The 20,309-nt window shown below is 34.4% G+C and overlaps 5 protein-coding genes across 11 annotated transcripts; 2 read left to right on the top strand and 3 right to left on the bottom strand.

Annotated features, from left to right (window-relative positions):
* Positions 1–305: 305 nt before the first annotated feature.
* Positions 306–3,549, bottom strand: LOC140825769 (myosin-binding protein 7-like). Its single transcript, XM_073187721.1, has 3 exons — positions 1,628–3,549; positions 1,055–1,101; positions 306–652 (listed from the first exon to the last, which is right to left on the bottom strand). The coding sequence occupies exons 1-3, from the start codon at positions 3,011–3,013 to the stop codon at positions 556–558; spliced, it is 1,530 nt and encodes a 509-aa protein (XP_073043822.1). The 5' UTR covers positions 3,014–3,549; the 3' UTR covers positions 306–555.
* A 3,539-nt stretch (positions 3,550–7,088) lies between these two features.
* On the bottom strand, positions 7,089–10,860 carry LOC140825768 (pentatricopeptide repeat-containing protein At4g39530). Of its 6 annotated transcripts, none has more exons than XR_012116741.1 (3): positions 8,232–10,860; positions 7,544–7,856; positions 7,091–7,497 (listed from the first exon to the last, which is right to left on the bottom strand). XR_012116741.1 is itself a non-coding variant. In XM_073187720.1 (2 exons), the coding sequence occupies exon 1, from the start codon at positions 10,825–10,827 to the stop codon at positions 8,257–8,259; it is 2,571 nt and encodes an 856-aa protein (XP_073043821.1). In that variant the 5' UTR covers positions 10,828–10,860; the 3' UTR covers positions 7,089–7,775; positions 8,232–8,256. The 6 variants fall into 6 exon arrangements, 2 of the variants coding, with proteins under 2 accessions (XP_073043821.1, XP_073043820.1); XR_012116740.1 differs by having other exon boundaries at positions 7,092–7,391; positions 7,532–7,856; XR_012116742.1 differs by having other exon boundaries at positions 7,092–7,391; positions 7,600–7,856.
* A 410-nt stretch (positions 10,861–11,270) lies between these two features.
* Positions 11,271–13,538, top strand: LOC140828687 (putative UDP-glucuronate:xylan alpha-glucuronosyltransferase 4). The gene is made up of 2 exons (XM_073191611.1): positions 11,271–11,949; positions 12,628–13,538. Exons 1-2 carry the CDS (start codon positions 11,271–11,273, stop codon positions 13,536–13,538), a joined length of 1,590 nt encoding a protein of 529 aa, XP_073047712.1.
* Positions 13,539–15,283: 1,745 nt separating this feature from the next.
* On the top strand, positions 15,284–17,680 carry LOC140825767 (uncharacterized). 2 transcript variants are annotated; one of them, XM_073187716.1, is made up of 6 exons: positions 15,284–15,446; positions 16,031–16,070; positions 16,158–16,216; positions 16,494–16,531; positions 17,020–17,168; positions 17,248–17,680. In XM_073187716.1, the coding sequence occupies exons 2-6, from the start codon at positions 16,051–16,053 to the stop codon at positions 17,441–17,443; spliced, it is 462 nt and encodes a 153-aa protein (XP_073043817.1). In that variant the 5' UTR covers positions 15,284–15,446; positions 16,031–16,050; the 3' UTR covers positions 17,444–17,680. The 2 variants fall into 2 exon arrangements, with proteins under 2 accessions (XP_073043817.1, XP_073043816.1); XM_073187715.1 differs by having other exon boundaries at positions 15,990–16,070; positions 17,248–17,679.
* A 479-nt stretch (positions 17,681–18,159) lies between these two features.
* Positions 18,160–20,084, bottom strand: LOC140825766 (D-3-phosphoglycerate dehydrogenase 1, chloroplastic). The gene is made up of 4 exons (XM_073187714.1): positions 19,674–20,084; positions 19,445–19,555; positions 19,248–19,343; positions 18,160–19,022 (listed from the first exon to the last, which is right to left on the bottom strand). The coding sequence occupies exons 1-4, from the start codon at positions 19,989–19,991 to the stop codon at positions 18,351–18,353; spliced, it is 1,197 nt and encodes a 398-aa protein (XP_073043815.1). The 5' UTR covers positions 19,992–20,084; the 3' UTR covers positions 18,160–18,350.
* Between the last annotated feature and the right edge of the window lie 225 nt (positions 20,085–20,309).

Below are 20,309 nucleotides of genomic sequence, written 5' to 3'. Positions count from 1 at the left end.
TAATTTATTTTAAATAACTTAAAAATTGTGTGTGCGGCGTAATAAGATGTTTATATTGTCAAAGTTATTAAAGTTTCTTGTGTCAACGGTTTTATGATCTAAATACGCGAGGAGTTATTCAGTTTATATTTATAATGAAATATTTTTTATTCAGATCAAAATATATTACACAATATATTTTTGATTTAAAAAACAATATTTTTCACTTATATTGGTATATATTAAACTCGGAAGGGAAAATATGCACCGTTGTTTTGACTGAGAATTCACACATAAAACCTGTAATACACACAATGGAGACTAGCTAAACATAAACCTCAAACTAAATTATCAACAAGACATTGATGCCCGTAAGGATCTACAACATACAATATACAATCCACAATGCTTCTCAACATAATAAAGGTATCACTTGCATAAGATAAACACAAACCCAACCCACATCAATTAGGAAGCCAGCGAAAGTATGCAAACATTTGAAGAAAAAAATGGCAATCAAAATCACTCAAGAGCACAAATTCAGTGGCATCAACGTTATTGACTGATAGAGGGCATTCATGTGCTAGATATGGATCTCCACTGTCCCACACGAGGACTTCGATCTAAAAGCATTAACAGGCCTGCATTGTTCGCTGACAGCCCGAGTGAGTACCTAAATATGATGAGATTAGTCATTGACTGCAACAAAGACTGTCTCTTAGGTAAAGATCTCATAAATGTGGACAACAACATTCTATCACAATGTTTAAAGAACCAATGGTGAATGGCAGAGAGGAAGCCACTACGGATATCTATCTATTTCCTCGTAAATTTCAAAATACTTGTATGCTTTTCATATAAAATGTATAATGTAACATGCGTTTTCCTCCTGATTTTAACATTTTAATACAACCTCATGAGAATACATGACCCTGCAATTGTATATGATTTGCAGCTATCAAGTAGCATAAATAAGGGATAGCAAACATATGGATGGTAATCTACAGAAAAATCGAAAATTTGAAGCAACGAACATGTAAGGGTATGTGGAATAGTAAAATAAATAGGTACTCACTTGCATCTGTGTGTTTTTCTTCTCCATAAAATAAAAGAAAGTATCCACTGTACAAGAATGGGAGAAAATGGTCAGTATTAATGAAACAGCTCGCTCTAGGGGTGATAGAAAATCAGCACATGCTATATCGACATTTAGCGGTGAAAATACAAATTTTTTGACGTGATAATTCAAGAAGATCAGCAATCTCAAGATGATGAGAAATGGAGAAGAATTTATAACATGAAGGTGTAAATGGAAAATTATATCAAAGATGAGTTCGGTATAATCCCTCCATATTATTGAGATGAAAGGATGGTTATTAAGGTTGTGATTCCGATCTTAAGATTGTCCAATCCTATAACTGAAGAATGATTTATATCACCCTAAGGTTTGCATTGTGTAAAATCTTTATGATCTCATTCACACAAGGGGATTGGAATCTGGATGGATCCTACTTATTAACAACAGGAACTTGAAATATTTCAAGTTTTACGTAAAATAGATCTTCCTTGAAGTAACATGTGCTCGATTTTTATTTGCAATACAACGAAGGCCAATTCGAAATAGCCAAATAATCAACATTGTAATTACCTTGAATATTGATAGGAAGGAAAAAGTCCTATTCACCAATTGCTTCCTCCCTGTCATTCTCCCTGCTGGTGACATTTCTTTACATAAGTTTTGAGCTATCTCCTTCAACAATACCAGTTGTGCATTTTTGCTCCCAATGGTTACAATTGCTTGCCTCATTGATTCTCTGTCAGCCTCAAGAGCATGAAGCCTGGCATAGAGCTTCTGGATCTCCAGGTCCCGGCCTTCAGAATGATTTGGTGACTCCTTAGACATAACCGATAAGTCATTACCGCAGATACCAGATGCAGTCCTGTGATCTATGACACCTTCCAGTGATGCCTGATGAATAGAATCAATAGTGTAAACCCTGTCGCTCATGTCATCTCCAACTTCTGATGCATTATCAACCTTCCCCGGATTCAAATTCTCCTCCATATGTAGAAAGCCCATCTTCTTAAAACTGCTACCAGAATTTGGAGAATCTGGGGTAGAATCTAGGCCCATGTCTTTACTCATCAGGTTTGAACAGTCAGTTGAGAACTCTCGAATATTCCCGGCCTCCCTAGGAGAGTGATCGTTCACTACCTTTTCAAGCACATCTATTTCTTCAATGTATTCCCCATCAGGCTGAATGGTCCTTGAACTTTTCTCCAATTGACCAATACGATATTCTAAATCCTTCAATTGATCCTTCGATCCAGGAGTTTCTCCAAATGCATATTTCTCAACATCAACAGTTTCATCATCACCATCAGGATAAACTTGGGACTCGTTCAATTTGCACTTGAGTGGAGGGTAAAAAATCTCATAAGGAGGAAACTCAAATTGGCCCTCAAAGTTCTCAGTCATGCTAGTGTTTCGGCTCATACCCTCATCTTCATAGGTTCCAACATCAGTGATCCCATAACTGGTCATCCTGTGTTTACAGGCCTGCACTTCAAACGTAAGAGACTGAATGACCTGCTCTCTCTTATACAACAAATCATCCAATGTCAACAATTCCTCCTGATCATGAGCCATTTTCTCCTCTGCAAACCTCTTGAACTGCCTTGCTTCCATCTGAATATCTGCCTTCTCCCTTTGCAACTTCAGAATCATAGACATGGCCTCACTGGTAGCAGAAGATGAGGCATTTCTCTCCTCATCTAACTCAGAAATGAGATCCTGAATGGTCTGTTGCTGGTTGCTGACTGTTTCACGTAGTGCCATACATTCATTATCGATACCTATACGGGCATTCTGGGGAACAACAAAACCAGGGATAGTGAAAACGCTTTCCTCCTCGAGTTCTTCAATTTTTCGTTTCACAGACCTCGTGTATTCCCCCGCAAGATTCATATCCGAGCAACTGCATCCGCAATCGCAACATTTGAATGATGCTTGATGGGAATCCTCCGACTCCATAGACCAAAAAACAACCCAAAAAATCTCGACCCAGCAAATAAAAACTCGAGTCAAAAAGCAATCTTTACACCAACACTACTGAAATCTTGAACAAGTATCAATAATTAAGTCACAACCCTCGAACACCTTCCTCGGAAATAACTAATAAAACTTTGCCCCTGTCTACGCATCATCAACACCCAACAACGAATTCAGATCAACATATTCACACCACAAAATCTTACCTCGCAACTTGTATAAAGAAGGATGCAAATCCCGGGAAAACGTTTCCCATCGTCTATTTTTCGGCCATGGATAAATTTACAAGATGTTATCGGCAGCAAATTCTGATCCGGAGAGAAAACAGTTAGCCCGTAAATTGAAGATTACGATTGGGATCGAAGGGAAATCAGAGGATGTAACGTGGAGGGAAAGCCGGAAAAACAAAATTTGAAACCCTAGATGTCATATTCTGAATGCAGTACTGCCTCGTGCTTCCTGCCATGGGAGATTGGTGGGTGGGGCTGTATGGTCCAGTGAAGACGGCAGTTGAATCAACTACATCTTTTACTATTTATTAAGTTTATTTTGAAATAACTGTTTTTGATGTCTTTGGTCTGTTTTTTGGTTTCCTTATTTTGTCCCTGTTTGATATCAACATTACATTTTTGTTTTTTTTTTTAATCAAAAAAACATTTTGTTTTTATTTTTTTTATTACAATTATTCAAATAGCACTTTAGTACCTCGATAATTTGTCAAATTTCATTTTAGTCCATAAATAATTATAAAAAAAATTGTTACACACACGCACCGCGTGTGCAGAGTAGCTAGTTTGAAGAAAAGTTCTTACTTTAAAATATTCATTTTATTTAGCTTTAATATTTTTATTAAAACACTAATTTCTGTACCAGACTAAAAATGTTTAATAGTTTAATATGAAATTTTAAAATTGATGTTATTTAATTTCTAGAGAAAAAAAATGAAACTGAAGCCTAAGTTCACGCGTGCAAAACTCCAAATATCAGTTCATTGCAACAAAATAAATTCAAATATCAATCTATTTTTAAATAAAAGAAAAACTAATGAACTCAATTTGATATATACAATCAAGTACATGAAAACACAAAAACTCTCGTGAGACGGTCTCACAAGTTAATTTTGTGAAACATATGTTTTATTTGGGTCATCTATGAAAAAATATTAATTTTTATCTCAAAAATATTATATTTTATTGTAAGTATATATAAAATAAACATATGAACCAAAATTGTATTTCCTATATTAAGTCATATTTTCATTGCGGATCTTTATATATATAATTATAATAATCTATATATATATAAAAGCAGAGTTTTTGCCAAAAATAGTAATTTCCTGTCAAAATGTCATTTCTATAAAAAGAAAGATTTATCATCAATATTGAAATATGTGTCCTGCAATAAATGATCACTTCAATTATTGTTTGCATTGATTATATCAATTCATTTAATTCAATTTTGAATTTAATTAATTTTTATATTAATTCAAATGTAATTTATGTATTAAATATTTTTTATTTTTTTACTCAAATTAAAACTAAACTATATTGAAAAAGTAAACTATATTAAAATTTTTTTGCATTAATTATATCAATCAGTTTAAGTAAAAACTATATAAATAAATTTAAAATAAAAATTATTGCAATGTTCAGTATCACTTATGAAGTAAATCATCCAAAAATAAATTTTGCTATTTTAAGTAATTTATTTCTCAAAATACTTACTAAAAAATAATTACTTTATTTTATTAGTTTATTTAAATTTTCTAAAAATAAAATTGGTTGAGTGTTAAAAATTATCATTACAACAAAATATTCCAATGGACATTAATGTACTATTTAATAATCATAAATTTTTTTTATCTCAAATACATATTATTTCGAAATTACCTTAATTTTAAAGAATTATTGCATTGTAGTTTTCTTCCAAAATCATATGTATATTCTATATCTTGATTTGTCTTCTTAAAAATTCAAATAAGATAGCACAAGAAAATTAAAAGAAATAGATTCAAAAGAATTTTAAATGACCATTAAATTACTTTCAATACACATGTATATTACCCTCAATAATCAGAAATGTTTGACACTCAATGCATGCAATTCGAGATTTTCATAATTTGAAAGAGTTAATGTATGTTGTAATTCTGTCAAAAGCATCCAATGTATAATTTTTATCCCTTGAGATTTCTTATTTGAATTTTAAATTATAAACAATGCAATATTGTATTTTATAAACCAATTTTATTAAAATTTATCTTATTAAATTTATCTATTCCAAAATTGAATTCTGAAATGGATCTTCTTTTCAGCGTCATATATGAGTTGAATCCTTTCAAGATGTAATGTTCGTTTAAATTTAGATTTGTTCGTTGTTATGAAATACGTACATATGAAAACAACGAGACATTGAGTTTGAAATCTATCTTTCATGATCAAGAAATAAAAAATATTATTATTCTATTTATACAAAATTTTAATTATTATTTATTACTGATGAGATAATTTTATTTTATATTACAAAGTTCACGGATACATGATATTATAATGTCCCGTAATGGAAATGATTAAACCAATTCTAAAGAAATCAAACATCTTATTAGAAGACACCTTTTAAAATTTGTTGATATTATTTTGGAATACACATAATAAATGTTAATAAAATAACTTTTCTGATTTATACATAATCTACTTATGATAAAATGTTTCATTTTTCTTTCGGAGTAATAGGCTGTTGTGTATATTACGAAGAGATTTTGTAAATTAAATCACAACACATTTGGATAAAGATATTGAAGAAAAAATTATTGTTATCATTTAAATGTGTCAAACACATGTCATGTCACAAAATTATTTCTGAATGTGGATTTAGACGAAATTACTGAATTTTTAAAAAAATATTTTTTATTATTTTTATTGAATGTGATTTAAAAATATTTTCTTATTATTTTTTTAAAAAATAATAATATATAACTTCTCGAAAAGTAAATAATTAAATATGTATTGAGGTTGATGGCCGACATTAATACACTAAACATGATAAACATCATGTTATTGTCGTAGGCTAACACGATCTAAAATTTTGATATATGATATTGATTATTATCCAAAAAAATTAATCGACATGCATTGTTATAAGAAAATTTTTAACATTAGTGAAAAAATAGTTTTTATTTTTATTTTTATTTTTTATAATTGTATTATTTTTTAAAATTTAAATATCTATTCATTTTTCACTAATTTTTAATAATATCATCCCGTGCATCGCACGGGTTAAATACTAGTTTATATTATAAAATTTCAGTTTTGGTTATGTATCTTTAATATTTTTTTTTTAGTTCTATTTATTTTTCCACAACACTGTTAATGTGATACTGCAATTGTCGGCGTTATAACATCAATTTGTCAATCATATTAATGTTACATCGAAAAAAAAGAACTAAAAAAACACTAAAACTAAAATTTAAAAATACAGAGAATCAAAATCACGACAATCGATTCATAAATTACCAAAATTGTAAAAAAAATTATTTAACATTAACTCAAAAATAATTTTGAAGACAAATAAAACATTACAAATTATTTTTCGAGACGACATATATTATTTTATTTTACCGTCTCATTTCCAATATTTATTGAATATAAAGATTTAAGGGGAACTGGGGAAGACTACTTGTTAATCATATTGGATGAATTGATGGCAGTATTTCCAACCATATAAGTTCAAAGTCCAAATGACAAATCAATTATTGTTTTCACCAAATTTTATTTAAAACTTATATTTTAAACCTTACAACAATACAAACTATACAAATATAATGTTTCAATAACTCAACAACAATAATTATTATTGTTCAAATCATTACTCTTTCAATAACTATACCAGCTTATAGTTATTGAAGATTGAATACGTAATCTTGATTTTGATATAAATTTCAGAATTCAAGAACAACTGAATTTGGTGCAACTTTTCAAGTATCAAGTCGCGAATTCGAGAATTTTTAGATGTATGGATTATCACGAGTGTTTGAAAGTAAAACCTGGAACTACTATTCTGGTAAAATAAACTTATTACAAATCAATGAATATAAATACATAAAATACTCTGCTGGAAAAACATAATGCCAACTACCTAAATTTATCACCATTGACGTGTAGCTGAATTTTAACAAACTATGGATACCGGTAATGGTATCAATGTTCTCGAAAAGTTTTTAACTGCGAGCAGTCCAGGTGGAACTTGGAAGCCTCTGTACACGACAGATGAGAATCCAAAGGGATGATTGCCCATGATTCCCTGCCACTTGCCAGCCACCGTCCGGAGCAAAGGATGACACATCTTTGTTTCTTTGACTTAAATTCTGAAAAAAAAATTAGAGTTATAAACCATCATGCTAATCCATATAAAAACAAAATACTAACAAATCCCTCAAAGCATTAGATACTACAGATGTCAGCATAACTATCCTCATAGATTATACTTAGAACAAGGGAAACGTACCGTATGAGCAACCCGAAGAACCAACCGTCAATAATAGTTGGGTCAATGAGAAGATTTACAGAACTCACTGGACAAAGTTCTAGACTTCACCTTCCATTGAAACACCTTGTCTCGACAAGAGAATGGGACGTAAATTGTGATGTGTAAAGGTAGAGTCTACATTTGCATTCAACATAAGACAATGGAAAAGTCTCCAGTACGACAATCCAACCTGCAGAGCGTACTCCAGTAGTGCTGCGCCTTCCTTAGAGGTGAATTAGAAACTTGACAAGGAAAAGCTATTTGTCATCCACTCCCATATGGCATGTTTAACAGATTTTTTCACCTAGAAAACAAAACATGAAATTCGGCCGATATTTCATTTGCTAAAAGTTTCATTAATACTTGTCAACTTGTCATTTTCGAGTGGATCAAATGTCTGAACTAGACAAGATACAACAATAAGATTCTAAACTCACAGGATTTATTTATAGCATGGATCTCTATGAAAAAACACTTATTTCATAATCATATTATTCCATTAGAAATCATGCATGGGGCATGGAGTATCCTGTAAAGTAACAGACATGGAACTTGAATGGGAGGCAAAGGATGTGTGGTAGTTGGTACTACTTTTCAAAAGTCCAAGATTAGCTTAAATACAAAAATAACGGGAAATCCTTACGAAAAGTTCAGGAAAAGAAAGAAAAATCTCTCATACCATAATGAATTTAAAGTATGATGTGTCACACAAATGCATATACCGCAGCGGCATGATCATTATTTTCCCATCTTATATGTTGAACCAAGCCATCAATGAGAGAATAAATCAAGCATGCCTGCTGATGAGTTCTGTCTCGTGAGACAAACAAGTGCACTCGTTTGTTTATTTCGATCCAACTATACCCAGCTTCTTTTAATACATTGTTTCTGTTCATCTTTTCCATCACCTTCATACCATCGGTCCACATGCTTTTAGATGCGAATATATTTGAAAGTAAGGTATATGAACCGCTGTCCTTTGGATCAGATAAAATTGCCATCTCACCAATATGCTGACCCAATTCAAGATTGCCGGTATCTTTACATGCGCAAAGTAAGCTCTTCCAGATTATTGCAGTTGGTTGAATCGGCATATTCTCAATAAGTAATTTTGCTTCATCTAATTTACCTGCTCTGCCTAAGAGAGAAACTATGCAAGCATAGTGTTCTATTCCCGGCTCAATGCCAAATTTCGTCAGCAACTTAAAGTGACGAAATCCATCTTCAACAAGCCCCGCATGGGCGCATGCAGACAGTAATACAACAAAAGTGACATAGTCGGGTTTTACACCCTCCGAGTTCATTTCCTCGTATATTTGAAGAGCTTTTTCTGCATCTCCATGTTGTGCATATATTGATATCATTGAGTTCCAACACGGAATATCTCTATGGAGGATAGAATTAAATAATGAGCGAGCTGCATCTAGGCTTCCACACTTTGCATACATATCCATCAATGCATTTGCAACAAATGAGTTAAAGCCTAGACCTATCTTTATAGCCTGGTTGTGAAATTGGAGCCCATGTAATAAACTTGCCAAACTACTGGATACCGTAATGACGGCCACATAAGTGAAACCGTTTGGCCTTTCTCCCGTATGCAGTAACCTTAAGTACAGCCTAAGTGCTTCCTCATTTTCTGACTGAATTGCATATCCAGACAACATAGAATTCCACACCGCAATGTCTTTTTCTTCAATCTCCTCAAATACATGTCTCACATCTCTAATGGAGGAGAACTTCGAGTAAACATCTATTAAGGCACATCCACAAAATCTTTCCAAATTAAAACTAAATTTGATCATGAGTGAGTGAAGCTGCATGCTTACTCCCAGTGCAGCTAGTGAAGCAGATAAACGAAAAAGGCAGATGAATAATGATAAACTTGGTGGTGTGACGTTATGATTCAATGCATTAAAAAGACTAATCGCCTCTTCCAAACTTCCTTGTCCTGTGTATCCATCAATCATTGAATGGTAACAGAGGGCACTGCATTTTGCAGTGTCAAGAAACACTCTTCTGGCATCAGTCAAGAAATTGCATTTACAATACATGTCAATCAAGCTGCTTGTCACAAACTCAACAGAGTCAAGATTGATCTTCACAGTGTAAGCATGCACTTGCATGCCCTGGTCTAGAGCCCCAACAGAACCACATGAATTTAGAGCCCCTTTGCAAACAAATTCATTTGCTATCCACCCTAATCTATTCATTTCCCTGAATAGATCCAAGGCTTCCCAATGAAAACAGTTCTGCATGCACCCAAAAATTATCATTGTCCAAGAAATAGCATTTTTAATCACCATATGATCAAAGATTATTCTCCCCACTTTCGGCTCTCCACACTTAAAGTAGAAATCTATTAGCATGTTACTCACTGATATATCCCTGTCGGCAGCCCTTCTCAGCACATAAGCATGAATTTGTTTCCCTTCTTCAATAAACTCAAGCATCAAACATGCACTCATGGCTCCAGAAAGGGCATACACATCAAGAACAACATCACTACACACCATTTCCTTAAACAAACCCAGTGACACATCACTTCTTCCATTTAAGGTAAATCCCATAATTATCGCAGTCCATGTTACCACACTTTTCATTTCTAGCTCATCGAAAGCCAATGTTGCTGCATTTAAATCACCGGTTTTTGCATAAAAATCAATAAGAGAAGTACCCACATGGGAATTTCGATTATAAGCATCCTTAATCACTAGACCGTGCAAACCCAAACCATTTTCAAGACTAACCAATTGACTGCAAGATTGAATCACACTGGCGAAAACAAACTCATTTGGATTCTCGAAGCCACCTTTCCTCAACTCAACAAACAACATCAAGGCTTCTTCATAACATCCATTTTGATTATACACGGAAATAATCGAAGACCAAGAAATTAAATTCCTCTCAGGCATTCTACCAAACAGGGTAGAAGCGGACTTTAAACCGTCACATTTTGAGTAAGCTTTCATGAGGACGTTAATAAGAAAAATATTCGACTCAAATCCTGAGGTAATGATCTGGGCATGCGCTGTTTTAAAGTAGGAAATAGGATTAGCGATATTATGAGGTGGCGAAAGCAAAAGCTTGCCCAAGTATTGTCTATGCGTTTGTCTGTTGTGTGCCGTAATAATCCCATGGTTTTCCCACTGAAGAAGCCTAGAATCTTGAGATGATAACAGGCAAAGATTTCTATGTTGCAGCGACTCGTGAACATTAACATGAGATTTTCGGAGGTGAAGAAAGACTGATCGCCTCACCCATGCTATTCGCATAGCTCATCGTGCATCCCCTTTCAGTTGCCAATGTATTTAAAATATTTTGGGGAGAATTTGTTGGTTTTTGGTATGTAATTTTTAGACAAGTTATTTCAAAATTTTCGGTTTGCTTGATTGAGTAACCAATAAGTTGCAGAAATCTTGATGTAAATTTATGGTATTATCAACATATATTAGATTTTTTTTATTTATCATTTTTATAATTCATTTACTAATCATTCAAGAACATTATCAATCGCCTGACATTTTAATACATGCCACCCTCAATTCTGCAAGAGTGTAATATTTAATAATCCATGAAAGAATCTAACATACCATTGATTTTTATAAACTGAACTGCAACGTGCAGCCATGCACTTATTCTTCGCAGTCAACCCTCATCCTACAAACAAACTCGTTCGATATATCTATAGGAGAAAACAAGGCTAGCGAGCCTAATAATGGCATCCAAACCCCCTAAATCAAAGCACTTCAATTTTTCCCTCTTCCTCCTCTTCATTTGTTTCATATTTCTTACCATCACCTATATCAAGGAAGTACAAAAGGAGCTCCAAAATACTATTTCCTATTCTAACATAGCAAGATATCCGGAATGGTTTGATGTCATTACCGGGGAGGTGGGAGCCAAAAACATAAACGTCGGATTGGTGAACATGGATGAAATGTTAGATGAACTAGGAACAAAAGCCAAGGTTGTGAAGGTAAGCTTCGAAAAGATGGGGGACGATATTGGGTGGCAAGATTTGTTTCCCCAGTCGACCGATGGAAGCAAAGTTTCGAACTGTCCACAGATCCCGATGCCAAGATTCGAAGATTTTAAGGAGTTGGATGTGATAGTTGCCAAAGTTCCTTGTAATGGATTTAAGGGTAAGGAACCGAGTAATGTGTTGAGGTTGCAAGTGAATTTGGTGGTAGCTAACTTGTTAATAAAGAGCAGTGGCAGACAACATAGAGATGTTTATGTTGTGTTTATAGGTTCTTGTCTTCCAATGTGGGAGATTTTCAAGTGTGATGACATATTATGGCATGGAAAAGGTTGGAGGATTTATAAACCCGAGTCGAACAAGATCAAGCAAAAATTGCTGATGCCCGTCGGGACGTGCCAACTCGCGCCAACAGGTAAGTTTTTTTAGCCTTTAAAAAATTTCTTGTACGTATATAATTATCGATGCTTCTGTTTAATTTTTTTTTTATATTTTGAAATAGAGGTCAAGCATGATTATGGTTTGTTTTTTCCCATGTGCATGATTATTCACCTTATAATCACAATTTTAATTAACTAGTTTGCCAAATTTTGTATTATCAGCGATATCACTGAATTAAAAAGAAATCATAGCATCTAATAGAAGACAGATAGGGGATAGGATGAGTATAGTTTTAGATCGTAACTCATTCGACCAGTGTGTAAAAAACTAGGTCTAAAATTAGTTTTGCTCAAGTGTAATCCACTAGAATATCACAAAAAATTTAAGTTTAAAACTTGAGCTTGGCTCGAAACATTCTAACTTGTTTATGAGTTATTTGAACTACTGTATGAAAATAAAAATTCAAAATATATTTATATAATACATAATTATATTTTATTAATACAAAATAACTTAAACTTGAATCCGATTCGATAAAAAATTTCGAATACGTTCGACTAGTTCAACCTGAAGTATACTTGATCATAATTAATTTGCTTCCCTAAACCCACGCGCATAACTTTGACAACCGTAATCTCATAAAATAAAGTTTTTTTAAGAAAGAAATTATTTTGCTGGTTTTGATCCAATCGACTATTCTATTCAATTTTAGGTGAAGAAATATGGAGGAGGCAAAATGACAATCACACCATGCCCCAGTCAAGAGAAGCTTATGTTACAATACTCCATTCTTCAGAAGCCTATGTTTGTGGCGCCATAGCTCTTGCCCAAAGCATCATCCGATCCAACTCAACCAAGGAACTCCTACTCTTAGCCGACGAACATATATCTCCAAAGTCCCTCGCCGCACTCCGTCTAGCCGGCTGGAAAACCAAACAAATCCAACGAATTCGCAGCCCATTTTCTCAGAAAGGCGCCTACAATGAATGGAACTACAGCAAACTCCGAGCTTGGCAACTCCAAGAATACAGCAAAGTCCTCTTCATCGACTCAGATTTCATCGTGTTGAAGAACTTGGATCACTTCTTCGTATACCCACAGCTCTCAGCTTCACTGAACGACAGACATTTGTTCAATTCCGGGCTTATGTTACTCGAGCCATCTAAATGTACATTCAAGACACTAATGAAGAAAAGATTGGTGGTGGCATCATATAATGGCGGTGATCAAGGGTTTCTAAATGAAATGTTCCCCTGGTGGCATCGCCTCCCGGACAACTTGAATTACATGAAGTATTTTCCGGGTTTGACGGATGATTATATTCGTCGAATACCAGACGATGCTTATGCAGTACATTATCTTGGTTTGAAGCCATGGATGTGTTACAGGGACTACGACTGCAACTGGGATCAGGTGGTGTATCGAATTTTTGCGAGTGATTCGGCTAATGAAAAATGGTGGCGGATTTACGATGCTTTACCGAAGAATCTAAAGGAATTTTGTTCGCTAACTCCTGGGATGAATGCCAGGATTCGGCAGTGCAGAGATGAAGCAAAGAACGCTAGTTTTAGCGATGGACATTGGAAGATCAAAGTGAAAGACCCGAGGAGTCACGCGACATGATTTTCCCGAAGAAAAATTAAAATATTATACACGATCAAAAATTAAAACGAGTTGGTCTATTAACTAGGATAAAATAACACGTGCATCCGCAATAAATTTTTTATGTGTTAAATAAGTTTTGTGAATTATACTCAAATTTTAAACTATATAAATTGATTTTTAGTGGTGATTTATAATAATTTTTGAATGGGTAGTGAATACTGATATGGTCATTTAGAATTGGATAATATTTGAATATGATTGAGAAAATTTTGTAAGCTAATAAATTTAAGAAAATATATTTTTTCAACGTCTAATTACAATTATAATAAATAAAATTAAGGTACATTTTGTATTAAATAAAAGTATCTTATCATATCAAAATTATTTAGTAAAAAATACTTAAATATATTTTTTATAAGTTGATTTATTTTCGTTTTGATCTTAATTTAATAAAAAAAAATTATTTTGTTTTTAGTTCAATTTATCAGGGTTTTTTTTAAAACTAATTTAAATTTTAAATTTATTTTCAAAAATAATGCAAAAAAAAAAAAAGTTTGCAAAATTACGGCAAACCGTGCTTACAAAGCACGGATTGACTCCACGTTGGCTTCTTAGCGACGGTTTGACAATTCCGTCGCTACTAGCGACGGTTTATTTACCGTCGCTCATAGCGACAGTTAAAAAAACCGTCGCCAACTCAAAATTGTGCGACGGTTTGCGACGGTTATGTAAAACCGTCGCTATATTATGGAATTTTTCGAATCCTTACAAATATAATAATAATAATAAATTATTTTTCGTTATTTTGGTATATATCGAAATACCGAAAAAAAAAATATTTCATACTGATACCGAAATTTTCAATACGGTATCCTTTTTGGTATACCGATTTTTTCGGTAATTTCGATATTTTTTATGTACGATTTTTCGATATTTCGATATTTTTTCTCAGCCCTAGCCGTGAATAGTAAATGACGACGTACGATTAACGTACGTCGTTAATGTCCAGACATAATGTTTTTAAAAATGTTTTACTACGCTAATAAAGATGCACGCGTGTAATAATGACGCGGTGGTCACGCTCTAAATGCATATGTTTAACATCAACTAATGCTGTGCATTTACGACCCGCGGCATTATAGACATTGCAGCTGCATTTATGGCGCTTATACATAGCAATTTTCGGCACGTCAAACACGTTCTTTATGTGCTTGTAATAAAATATTTTAAACATAGCTGACAACGTGACGTCGTCTTACATTCATGCTAGTGGGAAAATACGATACCGAAATCTACAGAAAAATATCGAAAAAATCATACCGGCGACTGAAATTTGTACGCCGGATCCGAACTAAGTAAATATTTTTTTTATATTTTTTTATTTAAATGGGCTCGAAGCTCCACTGTACGTTCGTGCTTTGTAACACGGGTTGCCGATGTTGCAACACTTTTTTTTTTTTTTGCATTATTTTTGAAAAAAATTTTAAAATTTAAATTAGTTTTAAAAAAACCCAATTTATCATGAATGTGACCATACCATCAAAATAAAAAAGTACGATTAACACCAATATTTTTGACAACTCGAAAACGAAAAGTAAAAAAAAAATAATTACCCGTTTTTCTTAATAATAAATAATACAATAAGTATAGAATAGCATAGATTTACCAATTAATTTTGACAATTATTAAACATAAATTTACTCGTTAATTAATTATTTAATTAACGCTATGATATATGTATTTAGAGCATATAAAATGCCCAATTAAAAAAACCCTCGACCTCAACTTCCTGCAAAATCTTTGTACATTGATCAGACTGCGACTGTTCCTCCACCATTGCCGCCTCCACCTGCCGGCAGTTGATCGCCTCTTACGACTCCTTGTGAGAAACTTATTCGTTTTTCCAACTCTGCACACTCTTGCTGGGTACGTTGAAATACATATCTTTGTCTGGGATTTTTTTTAATGTTTGTGCCAAATATGAAAGTTAATTCAAACCCAGGTCTCAAAGCATAGCTTTGGGATTGTGGGCCGTAGGAAATGGAAGAATCGAGCTTTTCGTTGCCTAAATTAAGCCATTGTGGTAGACTGAAGAAGAACCATATCATCTACCTCTGTTTTGGCTTGTAAGACAGGATACTGTAGGAATTCAGTTACCGGGATGTTGAAAAATTATTAAAAAATGACCTTTTGTTTGCTGTTTTTAATTCAAATTAGTTTGTCATAAATTTAAACGATAGACCCCAATTCCAAGTTTTGAAAACACTAATGATTTGTTATTTTCAACTTAAATTATGTCATTCAATACATGTTCAGACTAGTAGTTATTTTACAGGTTTTAAAGAATAAGTCAGTCACGAAGTTGAATTTTATATTTTTTATTAATTTAATTGTTTAAATTATAGTTTTGGAGCCCTTAATTGAATTCATGTTTTTAGTTTTTTTTTTAAATTGAATTCATGTTTTTAGTTGAAATTCCTTAATTGAGCTTCGAAGATTTGGAATTGCAGAACTGACTTAAATTGTGGTAATGGGGAAAACCAGCTCAAGGTAAAATTGATGCAGTGTCCTCCGTTTGGTTTATTGTAATGGCAGTTCGGATTTTAGTTTACTTTTTTGTTTTTGTTGATTTTTCAGCTCAGATACAATGACTCATGCGGAACGCAAATTCAAGAAGAAAGTGCAGTTCTACGAATGTAAGAATATGCCTTTTTACTGTCAATTTACGGCCTTCACCATTGATTTTGTTGTCAGCCTTGTCGAAATTTTTTTCTACTGGTGTTAGCTTAGAAATTTTGTTGAATGGTGCATCTTCGTTAATTTTATGTCAAATTCCAAGTAGTGCATCCATCCTACCTTGCATTTCCCTGCTTGGTTAACTACAAATTTTATGTGGAATAACATTAATGGATGGTTATTTTCGGTTAAATATTATAATATTAAATTCTTATCATGGTTTTGTTGTGTTCGCAGCTGTTAGAAGTTCAGTTGTCCATAAAGCTATTACTAAGGTGCAGTTTTTAACCTGCTTTTTCCAATGGATAAATTGGATATTCTGAAATTGATGTCATTGGTAGTTTGTTTGGTATTATTGGCTTTACATTGAGGTTGTAGTATCTTGATAATGGCAATCCATTTTACTTTTGGTTGTGGTATTTCTAAATTCAGTTCTAAAGCTTTGGGGTTTTGTCGATGGTATATCTGAAAATTATCTAGGTTTTTTGGTGAATAGTGCAATAAAACCATTTTTTTCTTGGACCCTGTGAATTTGTGCATGTACGAGTAAGGAACTATGTTCGATTGTGCCAATTTCTGCAATAAACCTTAATTTTGTGGTTGTTATGATCTAAATTTTGTATCTGGAATCAATATGTTAAAGTGTAGCCAATCACTGATAGTTGAGACTAAGGCATGTATCTGGTTGAGATATGAATGGTCAATTGTCCGTTTTAGTAGTAATTTTTTTGCCATATTTGCTTATGTATGTTCTGCACTACAGGGAAAACAACAGAAGAGACGGAGTAGGCAGAAAAAGATAAAGGCTTATGATATGTCATCCCTCTCAGAGTACCTTCCCGAGTTAAAGGCTCCCCGGGAGTCCAGGCCAACCGAATTCAAACTTAACAGTAAAAGAAGAAATAGCCTTGTGTAAGTGTGATTGAAGATGCTGCCATGGTCTCTTTATATTCACTATGTTTTGACTTTTTATTATGGTGATATTTCACAGGCTGAAAGAGAGTAATCAGTTGAAGACGGTTATTAACCATCCATATTTCCAATCCGATCCCTTGGGTACCATTTTTCAACATTTGCTGAATACACAGCCTGCCACGGATGAGAAGCCTAAGAGAAGGGACAGTAAAACTGGGAAAAAGAAAGCAAAAGTGAACGAGTTGAAAACCTCTCAGTCCATGGAGATCTGAGTTTTGTATTCATATATGGAATTTTTGTCACAGTTTCTGATATTTAATCACTCTCTCTTCATCGGTATTTTTGTTATTGATTACTTCAGCAATACCATACCTTAAGTCGGTTGTCATTGATCATGTGGAACCATATCCATATTAGTTCGACTTTTCTGCCTTTACACGTTTCTTCTCCCTTGCACCCTTTAGGTGCTATACACACACACACACACAATGGGGTTGGGGTCTTATCCAATCTAATATAATTCTATTTTACCGGCACGGGTTTGACCACGAGTTTTGGGGCATCACTTTTGTCATTAGACCTATAGATCCTTCGGTAGGTTCTATATTTAGAGTTGTAATGGAACAACACGGATTCAGCAAACGAAACAGGTTTTCAAGCCAGGTGTGGAAAAATAAGTTTCGATGAATTTTGTATTTGAAAAGACTGGTTGAATGATTATAATATATTAATGTACATGATGCGGATGTCTTAATAACAAGTAACAATTATGCCATAGTTATGCTGGTAATTTTGAAACACTTTATTGTGGACATCCCATACCATTTAGCCAACTCTTGCGTGTTAATGAAAATGATTTAAACGTGTAAATTCAATAAAAAGGTAGCATTTCCATTTATGCGTCGAAAGATTTTAAGAGGCATTCCCTTCCGAAAGCACGATGGATTTTCTTTCATGCCTAACATATCGAAAGATGATACTTGAGAAATGATCAAGGGGTACAATCCCACACGAAAACTTTTACAGAATGGCAACATCCACTTAAAGAATTCAATAGTCCCATCGCTCAGCCATATTATTAATTCCCTCAAGACCACAAAAGCTATTGAGAACATAAGCAAACTGAATCAAAATTGGCACTCCATGCAACTAATGCATGATATTTAAATACTGCCCCATCTATAACTTAAGGTAAACAAATTCCTCAATAGCTGGGATATCTCCAATCTTTTTCAATGACTGCTTGCTTGGCTCCTCGTCGACTCCAATAGCCATTATAGCTTGCTTCCTCGGACCGATCCTTCCAACGCTCATGAAACTCACGTTCACGTTCTCCTCGCCAAGAATGCTACCGACTTTTCCTATCATTCCAGGCTGATCAACTTGCCTGCAAAGTATGATACTTCCTTCTAAACTGACATCCACTTCAAAGGATCCCACCTTCGTTAAATGTGGAATTCCATCTTTAACTCGACCTTCTACTTTGATCTCCCCGGAATCGGTCATCGAACTTGCAAATTTTGACTCCACGTCAGCTATCTGAACTTGGATTGACTCGAGTGGGTTCTCAGGGGAGCCATCAAGGATAACTCGTTCTTCAGTTATGCGGAGTCCTCTCTGTTTGGCAGTGAAATCAGCATTCACTAAATTCACAAAAAGGTTTGAGATAGGCTCGATTAGACCTTTGGTGATCATGGCACGAAGCACCCTCGTGTCAAGATCATCAGGAGCTCGTGCAGATGCGTACGTGACTTTCACCGATTTCACCCCACTCCCACCTGACACTAATTGGACAGCAAGCCTACTGAGTTTTTCGGAAAGGATAACATAAGGCTTCAGCTCAGTGAGAACCTGTGAAAAGAAAATGATTCCAAAAATATTCAATAGATTCCTATCACTCATGTCTGGATAAATTTACTAGATCATGACCCTCAACATGCCCCAAAACCACATGTGACACATAGTGCCTTGTAAAACAGTTTTATCAGAAGGCAATACATGCATTATGTATACCATTAAGTCACAAGTCAAAAAGGAAAATGGGGAATAAAAATAATTGTGCATGAGAACAAGTACCTGAGCAGGAACCATAGGTGCGTTGACAGCAGTGGCAGAAAGTTCCCCCTTCAATGCACCGACGACAGCTTCAGCAACTTCAATAGCCACCCCTTCCTGGAAAACGGATTGAAACACAATGGTGCTGGAATTTAAACAATGCACAGAATCACATTAAAAGAGAGAGAGAGAGAGAGAGAGAGAATCATTTGGCAAACCTGAGCTTCCATCGTACTAGCACCAAGATGAGGCGTTGCAGTAACTTTCTCATGTTGCACCAACTTGCTGTCCTTTGCTGGAGGTTCTTCCATGAAGACATCAAGGGCCGCCTGATAATAACACTCCGAGAATTATTAAATGCAAATAAAACTGTTGTTCACTTCATTGTAGTTCCAAATAAAGTGGCATTTCATAAATCAATTATTCTTTAAACAAATTAGTAAAAACCTGGGCCACAATGCCGGCATCAAGGGCCTTCACCAATGCTTCTTCATCTATTACTCCTCCACGAGCAACATTAATGATTCTAACACCTTTTTTCATCTTCGCAAATGCTTCATCATTCATAATTTTTGATGTAGCCGCAGTCAGGGGCATGTGGAGGGAAATGAAGTCTGCTGATGCGATAGCTTCATCAAAGGTAACGAGCTCTACACCTATTGCACGGGCACGGTCAGCGGGAGCATAAGGATCATGTGCAATGACATGCATACCAAGCCCCTTGGCACGCCTAGCAACTTCAGATCCAACCTTCCCAAAACCCATCACTGCAAGCGTTTTGCCAACAAGAGATACACCAACATATTTGGTCCTCTCCCATTTACCTGCATTGGTCACAGCACATTAATTTGAGAATTTAGACGTTCGTGCAACAAACAAGAGCACACAAGCTTCAGCATAACATAAGGAAGCATGATCTAGTAATAAGAACGTAATTATACTTGCCATAATGATGCATGAAGAATTCCATATTGAAGAACTAATCATTAGAGGGCAAAATTGGTAAGTACGTGTATAGTTGGGTTTTGACTGTTTTTGCAGCAAGAGATACACAGGGTTATGGGAAGTCAAGATGCACAAGCA

This window comes from Primulina eburnea, chromosome 3 (assembly GCF_022965805.1).
Source record: "Primulina eburnea isolate SZY01 chromosome 3, ASM2296580v1, whole genome shotgun sequence".
Taxonomy (NCBI): Eukaryota; Viridiplantae; Streptophyta; class Magnoliopsida; order Lamiales; family Gesneriaceae; genus Primulina; species Primulina eburnea.
This window is presented reverse-complemented; position numbering and strand designations above follow the sequence as displayed.

Excerpts from the sequence above, each read along its gene's own strand:
- LOC140825768 (XM_073187720.1), bottom strand. The coding sequence starts at position 10,827 with ATGCGAATAGCATGGGTGAGGCGATCAGTCTTTCTTCACCTCCGAAAA.
- LOC140825767 (XM_073187716.1), top strand. The coding sequence starts at position 16,051 with ATGGGGAAAACCAGCTCAAG. Across the intron at positions 16,532-17,019 it reads TCCATAAAGCTATTACTAAG|GGAAAACAACAGAAGAGACG; the intron begins GTGCAGTTTTTA and ends TCTGCACTACAG. Across the intron at positions 17,169-17,247 it reads AAAAGAAGAAATAGCCTTGT|GCTGAAAGAGAGTAATCAGT; the intron begins GTAAGTGTGATT and ends GATATTTCACAG.
- LOC140828687 (XM_073191611.1), top strand. The coding sequence starts at position 11,271 with ATGGCATCCAAACCCCCTAAATCAAAGCACTTCAATTTTTCCCTCTTC. Across the intron at positions 11,950-12,627 it reads GTGCCAACTCGCGCCAACAG|GTGAAGAAATATGGAGGAGG; the intron begins GTAAGTTTTTTT and ends ATTCAATTTTAG.
- LOC140825769 (XM_073187721.1), bottom strand. The coding sequence starts at position 3,013 with ATGGAGTCGGAGGATTCCCATCAAGCATCATTCAAATGTTGCGATTGC. Across the intron at positions 1,102-1,627 it reads CCTTCCTATCAATATTCAAG|TGGATACTTTCTTTTATTTT; the intron begins GTAATTACAATG and ends ATTCTTGTACAG. Across the intron at positions 653-1,054 it reads AGAAAAACACACAGATGCAA|GTACTCACTCGGGCTGTCAG; the intron begins GTGAGTACCTAT and ends CATCATATTTAG.
- LOC140825766 (XM_073187714.1), bottom strand. The coding sequence starts at position 19,991 with ATGGGTTTTGGGAAGGTTGGATCTGAAGTTGCTAGGCGTGCCAAGGGG. Across the intron at positions 19,344-19,444 it reads CTAGTACGATGGAAGCTCAG|GAAGGGGTGGCTATTGAAGT; the intron begins GTTTGCCAAATG and ends TCCGTTTTCCAG. Across the intron at positions 19,023-19,247 it reads CACCTATGGTTCCTGCTCAG|GTTCTCACTGAGCTGAAGCC; the intron begins GTACTTGTTCTC and ends TTCTTTTCACAG.